Source organism: Triticum aestivum, chromosome 6D (assembly GCF_018294505.1).
Source record: "Triticum aestivum cultivar Chinese Spring chromosome 6D, IWGSC CS RefSeq v2.1, whole genome shotgun sequence".
In the NCBI taxonomy this organism is placed as follows: Eukaryota; Viridiplantae; Streptophyta; class Magnoliopsida; order Poales; family Poaceae; genus Triticum; species Triticum aestivum.
The window spans coordinates 298,723,794-298,733,741 of record NC_057811.1 but is presented as its reverse complement, the minus strand read 5'-3'; the positions used below and the strand labels follow the sequence as shown (position 1 = coordinate 298,733,741).

Here is a 9,948-nt window from a genome sequence, read left to right as displayed (position 1 = left end):
AGCGAACGCTTGCTGCAGCTGATGTGTCATGGGATTCACACATCAGGATTGGTGAGTGCATTTGACGGTAGATAAAGCGTTCGGGTTGAGAGTCTAAAAACTGATGTCATATATTTATCATTTATCAATTTTGATATTTTTTTGGACAAATTCGAATTATAACCGTGCAAAGCGCGAGTTTACATCCCAATCCCCAGGGTTCCCGATTTATGGGCTATCCGTGTCGGGCTGGGCCACAACAAATGAAAACCCTAATAACCGGGCGTGGCCCAACGGCAGTTTCCCGCACCGCCCATCGAAATCCGACCGTTGCGCTCTCCTCGCCTTTTGCCCTTTTCCTTCCCACCGCGCCGCTCCCGCAGACCCTACCTAAGTTTTCCCCAATTCATTTGGCTCCAATCCATCCCCGAACAAGGCAAGAACACGGACAAGCCAAGAACAACAACTCCCCAGCGTCTCCAGCGAGGTACTCCTCCTTCTTCCCCCTCTTCCTCTCGCGTCCTGACCAAGGCTCTAAATCTCTCCTACCTCCGACGCCTCTCACGCGCGTCGCCGTTCGCGTTCTTTCGCCGTCGGGACATCGCGTTCCTGCCGTCTCCGCCTCCGTTCCGCGGCCTTTGGCCATAGGGTTTTGATTGAAGTATGCACGAGGCTGCTCTCATCCGGCCATTACTGAGATCCCACCGACCTTCGCGATTTCCGGGGCGCACCACCATCTAGATCCGCCCTGTCCATCCATCTGGTTCGCGTCTTCTTCTTCTTCTTCTCGGGCAGGGTTATGAGCATCGACGCTTATGTCTTCTGATCTGTTTTCTTGGACACGCCAAGCGTGGTCTTTCTGAACACGCGTTGCTTATTTTCACAGCGCAATTGCTGTTAACCTAAAATATATGTGAGATCTGGGTTTGCCTTTTCGAAACAGCGTGTTATGATGTGTAAATCCTGTGCAAGCTGCAATTTCTACACCGCACAATAGGATAGGGAAGTCCTTGATTCATATCTGTGAGCGGAATCTTGGTTGCCTTCACAAAATAATGTGGTCCGATGTTAAAAATAAATAAAACCATATGCTGATTGCAAGTTTCTTTACAGCACAATAGCATTGGGAACACGTTGTGTATTGCTTCTGTCGTCTGATTGATTTCCCTTTGCGCAGCAGCATTTAACTCCATCCAGGCTTTCGAGGTACAAGAAGAAAGGCTTCTGTTCGGCCATGGCTTTCCCAGCTCCAGCTGCTGTATTCCTTGATGAGAACCTGCCAATCCATAGAGGTGAGCCTTCTTTCACTCGAAACTAATTCATGGTATGGAAGTTTCCTGTTGTAAGCGTGTTCCTGCTGTGCAGGCAAGAGGGCTGATGGGCTGAACGCGAGGCCACTGAAACCATCAGCAAAGCCATCAGCAAGGAAGGCCCTGCGGGATGTGTCCAACACCAGCAAGCCCCAAGCGCCTAGCATTCAAAAAGGCCACCCCTTGAAGGACAGGTCCGTCCTGAAAGACAAGTCTGCTCTTCGCAGCCAAGAAGCCATTAAGAAGAATCCACTGAGCAAGACTACAATCTATGCTGATGAAGCCACCAAAAAATGTCATGAATGGGCCAAGGGTGGGGTGGAGGGCACCCACTTCACTGGGAATGATGCTCAGAGGTTGGACAGTGACAAGATAGACAAACGTGAGAATTTGTGTCTTATAGTTTGCTTCATTTGCCTGTTCGTATGTGGGCGGACCTTTTCAATATGTGCATGTAACTGGTTATATCATGTCTGTGCAGGTGTCAAGAAGAAAGTGGAGAAAATAACGTCAGCATTGCATGACTGGTCAGATGTGATATTTGATCCTCTGCTGTTTCCAGCTAAGGTAAGCCACCCACATGCACTGTGTTTTTAAAACTCCTCCAGGTTATTTTGAATGTCTACATACTTCTGTAGGCATTTCGCCAGTTCACACATAAACATTCTGTTAGTATTGGTCTCTTGGTTCGATAAACTGCTAAATTTACATCCGGATTAACTAATTATGGTAACGTAAATAGGAAGAATGTTTATCTCAGTATGCCTTACTCAGCTGTCTTTCATAACCGAATGCACTATCTACCTACTGAACTTGCTATGCCTTTTACTATGACATTAGCATAGAAACAGAAATTACATGATTACTTGGCACATAAATCAATGTGTAAAAATTCATAAATGTGATCCTTTCACGCCTCTTGCATAGAGGAACTGTATCATGTCCTTTTACCACAAAAGAAATATTTGTCATTAGTGATTGCTGCAAGCTTGTTCTTTTTATCTGTAGAAGCAATTAAGAAGTAGTAAAAATGTGGACTAGGCAACAAAGATGTACTCCCTCCATTCCAATGAATAAGGCGCACACACATTTCAAAAATCAACTTTGACAAAAAATTAAACCAACAAAATGTATGTTATATGTTATAAAAGTTATGCCATTGGATTCATATTTGAAAGAACTTTCAATGGTATAATTTTTAAGTCACTAAAATATATATTATTGCTGTAATTTGCGGTCAAAGTTGGATCTCGAAAAGCATGGGCGCATTATTCAATGGAATGGAGGGAATAAGTACTTGTGGATGTTGCTTCTGAATTCATATAATTCTCTGTTGGATACTCCCCTTGCAGCACTCAACAACTAGCTATAGTTAAACTTGTGGATGATACCGCTGATAATTCTCAATCTGGATTTCCCTAAAATATTTGTTTAAGCTCTCAACCACAGTTTTATCTGTTTTTTCTTTTGGAAAATTTGTTTATGTATATGGATGTGGATACTCGTATTAGTTTCCACTATACTGTCGACGTGTGTCTTGTCCTGTTTCAGTTTATTTACTTTGAATTTGTCCCGGAATCTTCAACTTTCCTAATTGCTACTAGCACTGTAGGAATTTGTTTCCACTATACTGTCGACGTGTGTCTTGTCCTGTTTCAGTTTATTTACTTTGAATTTGTCCGCAATGATTTATATGGATGTGGATACTCGTATTAAACAATGGTATATATATTATCTTCTTGCATCTGTTTTGTGTAAATAAACACATGGCATGTATAAACTGTTGGAAGGGGTGATCGGACAGAGAGGAAATATGCGCGCGAGAGACAAGTTTTGTGCAGTATAATCGTACTGCTTTTCTGTTCTTCTTCTCCTCTACTTATTCTTTGGCTACAAACTAACTTGAGCTAAAAATGGGCGTTGGACTGAGTTTAACGGCCATGCCTCCCATAGCCACTCGACCTTCAACCCTACATAGCCGCCCAACGACCATTCCATTGCCATCCCATAGCCACTTGTCCTTCTCTCCCCTACATAGCCGCCACAATCACCTTGATCTGTGTCATCCCACGGAGTGAACCGGCAGCCCTAGTTCTAAGGAAACAAGGCCAAGACGTGCACATGCACACATTACATGGCCCCTTATTCAGCTGACTGAAAATCAAACTAGCTAAGGGATTATAGGCTAACATAAACCAACAGTCATTTCTTAGTCGTCTAGTATGTTCCCGTTCCTTAGTTTGCCTGGTATGTTCTTGTTGTCGGTCTTTACATGCTATTGAAGATATCCTTGTTTGTCATTTGCTCATGCTCCAGTGAACAACATTTGTTGTTTCTGTTCCGCTCTTTAATGCATTATGTTGATACCAGAAATGTAATATCTGTTTGTTGATGATTCAGGCAGTTGCACCGTTTTATGAAGAAGTAAATGTGCTGGAACTGGAGCCTGAGATTCTTCCAGACATCAGTGGGCGTCTCTCGATTTCAGGTCTCTTTCTCCTCGCACATTCATAGGCTCACTCTAGTTTGTTTAACGTGTCACTCAACGCATTACATGGCAATCTGCAATTTTGTTTCAGTTTTTTCACATGTAACTCGTGTGCATTTGCATCCAGGCGATAAGGCAAAGCTGACTGAAGATTCTTTTGATGAAGTTGAGCTTGACTGCTGCTCATTCCTGGAGGACAAGCCTGTTGAGTTTCAGCTGAGAGACGAGATAAGTCGTTATCCATGGAGCCTGGAGTCAGTGAACTGAAGAGTCCCTCTGCCCACCTGAAAAACTTCAAACTCCACTGCTGTCACTGCCTTTGCAACACTGCTTGCTCAGGAGAAGTCGACTGTAGAATTAGAATGCTAGATGCTGCTGTTCTTTTCTCTCGTCTGTTGTGATGGATGAACCTAACATACTATCGGGTTTCGGTGTTGCAGTGGAAGCAGCTTAGCTTCCTGTTTGTTTTGGCTGAGATGCTTTTTTAGTCAGTGATGCGTAAATGGTCGCATAAGATCGCTCCTCTATTGTGAACTGTGCGGGTTTGATCTCTGATTTTTCAGCTTGGTCATCGGCTAACTGTCTTTTGCCAAAATTGAAACTTTCATAACACATACACGGTTTTATGGAGAGGATGGTTTTGGAATAGAACTTTGGTTTGTGCAAAGAAAGCATTTTGCTAAGTGGATAGATGAGTCGGGCAAAGTCACTTCAATCTTTATTAAAAGCAGAACGCATTAGCAGGTAAAGAATCTGCCTGTTTAGATAGTGATGACCAAGCTTCTCATTTCCTCAAGTGGAGCTTTGCCGTGCGTGCACTAAGAGCATCTCTAACCTTGTCCTACAACTCCTTAACTTCCTCCCAAATCTTAACTTCTAAAAAATGAGCAGTCAAAAACTGGGCGCACCTAGTCCTTTCTCTATATTTAGCTCCCTAATAACAATTTTCTGACGGATTATTCCATACTTCAGCACAAATATTTCAAACAATTGCACAACAATTTAAACAATTGAAATGCACTGCGTCCAACAATTCAGCTAAAAACCTAAACATAGTTCACCCAATCCAATAATTTAACTAAAAAACATAAACATAGTTCATCGAAAAGCCACCAAATCCAACAAGTTCATCCAAAAACCACCACATGGCACATACTTCATCAAAAGCCACCATCAAACTCCACCAGATCATGCACTCTCATGGTCACTACCACCACCACGAGCACTCAGGGCCGAACCACGATTTTGTCATGGTCTCTCCATTAGTGAGTTGTCAATATTGTCTCGCCATTTCATCCATCGTGCCCGCATCTCCCGGTATTTCTAGACCGGCGGTATCATCGAGAGATGACAAATTTATTCGAAGGTGTTGTGAGAGTTGGATCAAGATGGTAGCACACGAGATTCACGATCTACCTAGGTTCTGACCCTACCCCGAGTTGAAACCCTACTCCTGCCTTTGGTGGTTGTGTTGCCCGAGTGCTCACTAGCAATCGGGAAGATGGTCGGAGATTGGTTTCCTGGGTCAAGCTTTCGGCCTTGGCGGCGGAGAGGAAAAAGATGGTGGTCGGTGAAACCCCTAGCTCTAGATTGATCTTGCATGTGTTCAATCTTGCCCAGGAGGGCCCCTAGCTCGCATTATATACCCGGCCGAGGTAGGGTTACATGGCTTAGGTCAGAGTACTACTGGGCTCGCGCCCCTTGATTGGATTGGACCGTGCCATGCTACAATGGCACTCTACCCTTGTCTCCCAAGTTGGTGCGGAGCCAGGTTAGCGCCTATGCCCAAATGGATCACTCAACACCTTGGTCCATGACGTGGTAGGGCTTGCGCCGGGCTACCATGTTAGCGTGTCATATCCTCGTCAGTAGAACTCGATTGTCGTTGACCTACCTATTGGGTGAGACTTGTTGAATTCCTGAAGGAAGAAAGAGAGAAAATAGGGTCACATGGCTCTGGAGCCATCTATCGCGCGAGGGAATCTCGTCGGGTTGCCAATGACGCTTGGAAATCCCAAGAGGGTTGCTTCCAACTAGTGTCCCAGCAGGGGGACCATCTTGGCGCCTGTTGTGAGCCAATGTCTTGAATGATGACGCTCGGGATCTGAGTGAATTTGAATGGCTTAGGGCCCGACTCATGGCCCGTTGGGGGCGTATCATAGGCGTCCTTGACTCAGATGCATCTGAATGTAGCGCGATTGTTGAAATCAGGTGCAAACACCATGGTCAGCTGATGGGCCACCTTCTTAGTAGCGTCGCTACAGTTGGGCACCAAGGGACGAAATGCCGCTCCGTGACTATCACTCAAGCGGATGTGGGAAATGATAAATCTCCACTACCCCCCTTTGTCGAGTGATTACTCGATGGAGGGGATACATGCGTCAGTTGAGTTCGCGTCGATTCCCGATATGCGATAATCATGATGCCTTGTGGCAGGCGATTGGTCAGAGAGAACGAAGCTCTGCCAGCATGGGGCGCCGCGCCACCACTCTGAAATGTTGCATCACAACTAGCACATGACACCCTGTAGGGGCGTGAGGCTTCCGCCTCCCCTCCTCCTATATGGGCATGAGAGTGGAGGCAAAGAGAACTTTGTAATTCTTCTGTCGTTGCTACCCTCTTCCTCGTACCCTCCTTTCTTCACAACTGTTTGGTTGACAGTGAGGGAAGCGCCCAAGGCCTTTCGCCGTGCCTCATTGTGTTACGCCCTGCGATGGCATCTTCCTCCTCCTCTGTCATGGGTAGCACCGCCAGTGATCTGCAGTCATCATCTTCTACACGGCTTGATAGTGCTGCCAGTGACCCGCAACCGTCATCTCTAGTTCCACTTGCCTGTTAGTTGGTCCTTCTTAAGAGAAGTGCTCATTAGGAAAGCGTTCCTTGCTGGCTTTATCCACCATATTATGAGTCTGGTCTCGGGAGGACAAACTTTGATTTGCATTAATGGTGAACCAGGCCCATGTTTTTGCAGCAAGTGAGGTCTTAGACAAGGGGACCCAATCTCCCCATTGCCCTTTGACATCATAGCCGATGCCCTTTCTTCCATGATTTCCAAAGCCAAGGAGGCTGGTCACCTTAAAGGTGTCATTTCTCACCTCATCCCGGGCGGAGTTGCGCACTTACAATATGTCGGTGACACCATGCTCTTGTTTGAGCATGATCCTATTAGTATTTTCAACTCTCATGATCCTTCTCATCTGCTTTGAAGCCATGTTAGGGCTCAACATTAATTACACCAAGAGTGAATTGTGTCCTGGAATGGATGTGACGGAAGGCCAACACATCGCTAGCCTTCTCAATTACCAGAGGTCTGAGCCGTCGATTGCGTACCTAGGTTTCTCCTACTCCAGTTATTCTCCGCAAGCTTCAGAAATGGGATATGATGGTACTCAAAGTTGTCGAGCATGTAGATCAGTGGCGGGGAAGGCTCATGCCCTCGGGCGCCACACTCACGCTTACGATTGTGTGCCTTTCTGCTATCCCAACCTTTGCTATGGGTTTGTTCATCTTGGGTGATGGAGTTCACGGGTAGTTCGATAGAGTTTGTTCTAGATTCTTCTGGGAAGCGGGTGACACCAAGCGTAAAATATCAGACGGTTCGTTGAGAAGAACTATGTAAACATAAAACCAAGGGGGGACTTGGGATTACCAAATCCAAAAATATGAGCCCTTCTTTAATTTTGAAATGGATTTGGAAAATTTCTCAGCGCGACGATAGCTTGTGGGCTAGGCTCTTAAATCTAAATATTTCTCCAACTCTTCTTTTTTTGCGTCCTCTTCCAAAGGGTCGCAATTGTGGAATGGGATCCAATCCTGCAAAGATATCTTCAACAGTGGGCTAACTTTACGGTAGGCGATGGGGCCGTTACCAAATTTTGGACATGCAAGTGGATGGATTTCGGATGTTCTCTTGTTCATCAAGTTCCCTTAACTATTTGTAATTGCTCCTGACCCGGTTATCTTAGTTAAAGACGTGCGTGTGGATGACACCGCTAACATTTCATTCTTCTGTAACCTTTCTATCCTCGAATCTGACTCCTGGGAAGTTTTATAGAATATCACTAATCAGACCCAGCCCCCCAGTTCAAAAGACACAATATCTTAGGACCTGGAACCTTCGGGAAGTTTCTCAGTCATATCCATGTACTCTAAGCTATGTCATGGTTCTAGGTTCGGATTTTTTTAAAGGATCTTTGAGCGACACGCCTATCTCAAGCTTCTAAGATCGCCTCCCTACTGCGATGAATCTTCATAGAAGCAACAACCTTGGTAATGGCATGTGTGCCCTGTGCGGCACGCCTGAGAACGTAGATCACTTGCTCTTTCAATGTGCTCCAACTTTGTTCCTCTGGAGCTGTGTGCGCCAACCTTTTGGCGTTGATTGGCGCCCTAGATGCAAGGTCTGTTAGGCTTGCTTCAGAACGCCTGAGGCCAATCACAGAGATTAGCATGGTGTACTTTTGGTGCATTGGTATGGGTTGGACCCAAGCTTTTAAATCTAGGCCGATACAACCGATATACAGGGCAATATATCACTTTTGGGGCCCTGTTGATATAAAAACATAACATATCATTTGGTAAATATCATTTTTCGATATATCATCCGATATGGACTGAAATATCGACCGATATGACTGATATCTAGACCGATATGTCCACCGATGTCGGATCACGGGTTTCGCAGACCCTTGAGAGGTTCGAACTCTGGGGTGCGTGCGAAGAACTCGTCCTCCCCAGTCTGCCTGCTAGCTAATCTCACGACCTAGCTTGATGAACCAAATGGAAAAGAGACACAACAGTTTACCCAGGTTTGGGCCATGTTGCAGTGTAAAACCCTACTCCTGCTTTGTGGTGGATTGGCCTCGAGGGGCTGAGGATGAACTAGTACAGTGGGAGAACAACCTCAGGAGGAGAGGTGTTCTTGTGCTCGATGAGGTGATGGGGGAGAGGATGATCTGAATCATTCGTCCCCTTCTACGGTGGTGGTGCTGCTCTATTTATAGTGGCCTTGGTCCTCTTCCCAAATGTAGGCGGGAAGGGATCCCACAACGGCCAAATTCAAAGGGGGACAGCTAGTACATGCTATCCTCACAAAAGTGGTCTTCGCCTGCAAAGCCTCTGGTGGCGATGCCGCGGTGGGCTCGGCGATGACCTTCGTCCCGCCGTCCTGGCGGTCTTGGTCTTGTTGCACTGGAATGGAAACCTTTGGCTGATTCCTCGGGACCCCGCGCCTGCGCTTACCTCCTTAGCACTAAAGACGAAACTGGTACACTGTGCCCGTTGGAGCCCACCTGGCCTGGGTCGTCATGGCTCACGTCATCCGAACCTCACGAGGTGAACCTTGCATAGAAATCTCCGCTCCTCGGGAGCCAACCTGAGGAGGCCGCCTCTCGAGGAGGTCTTGGTGCCGTCCGCCTCGCGAGGCTTGGCCCCTCGCGAGGGTCTTGAGTTGTTGATGTCGAGGCTAGGCCATACCGGGCCGTTGATGGAGCCACGTCGTAGGCCGCAGGCAGACAAGTCTGGGTACCCCGTTCCCAGAACGCCGACAGTAGCCCCCGGGCCCAAGGTGCGCTCAAACTTGGCTTCGAGGCGAAGCCAAATGGCAAGTGCGGAGCGCCGCGGGCCCTAACCGCCTGCAGCCTCGATCGACGCGTGGCGATTGATGGGACGTGGGCGTCTCCGCTTCCCCATGCAGCCTTGATATCCGTTCGACTTGACGAGACACTGCTGCATGCAGAGAAAACCATCATTGCGTGCGATCGTGGAGGCCGGCGGTTGGCCTTCTTCCGGCTAAAAATGAGGAGAGGGGCGGAGCCCCCTTTGCTCATCTCTGTCTTCTCGTCGCCCACTCCTTCTTCTTCTTCCTTGCCACAGCACCCACAGCGCCGATCAGGAGGTTCTCTGCAGCGGAGAAAGGGAAAACCCCCCGTGAGGAGCAGGGTCCGCTCCCGCCGAAGAAGAGGCTCAACCGCCCTCACGATGCCGGCGAGAAGCCAGAGGTGACGCGGCCCTGGTACGAGCGGCCTCCGCCTGGCTTCCCGCTCCCTTTGTACGCCTGTGCGCAGGGCTCCGGAGAGGGCGATGGGGCCCAACACCGCGCGGGCCATGGCCATGGCGGCCAAGTTGAGGCTGCGCGGGCCGCCGGCCCGCGGACCCACACTGAAGGCTCCT

The 9,948-nt window shown here is 47.6% G+C and overlaps 1 protein-coding gene across 2 annotated transcripts; it reads left to right on the top strand.

The window, feature by feature from the left end:
- The first annotated feature begins 256 nt into the window (after positions 1–256).
- On the top strand, positions 257–4,348 carry LOC123144755 (uncharacterized). 2 transcript variants are annotated; one of them, XM_044563979.1, is made up of 6 exons: positions 257–466; positions 1,157–1,271; positions 1,345–1,671; positions 1,771–1,856; positions 3,690–3,777; positions 3,905–4,348. In XM_044563979.1, the coding sequence occupies exons 2-6, from the start codon at positions 1,214–1,216 to the stop codon at positions 4,042–4,044; spliced, it is 699 nt and encodes a 232-aa protein (XP_044419914.1). In that variant the 5' UTR covers positions 257–466; positions 1,157–1,213; the 3' UTR covers positions 4,045–4,348. The 2 variants fall into 2 exon arrangements, with proteins under 2 accessions (XP_044419914.1, XP_044419915.1); XM_044563980.1 differs by having other exon boundaries at positions 261–466; positions 1,160–1,271.
- Positions 4,349–9,948: the final 5,600 nt, after the last annotated feature.

Excerpts from the sequence above, each read along its gene's own strand:
- LOC123144755 (XM_044563979.1), top strand. The coding sequence starts at position 1,214 with ATGGCTTTCCCAGCTCCAGCTGCTGTATTCCTTGATGAGAACCTGCCA. Across the intron at positions 1,272-1,344 it reads GAACCTGCCAATCCATAGAG|GCAAGAGGGCTGATGGGCTG; the intron begins GTGAGCCTTCTT and ends CCTGCTGTGCAG. Across the intron at positions 1,672-1,770 it reads CAGTGACAAGATAGACAAAC|GTGTCAAGAAGAAAGTGGAG; the intron begins GTGAGAATTTGT and ends ATGTCTGTGCAG.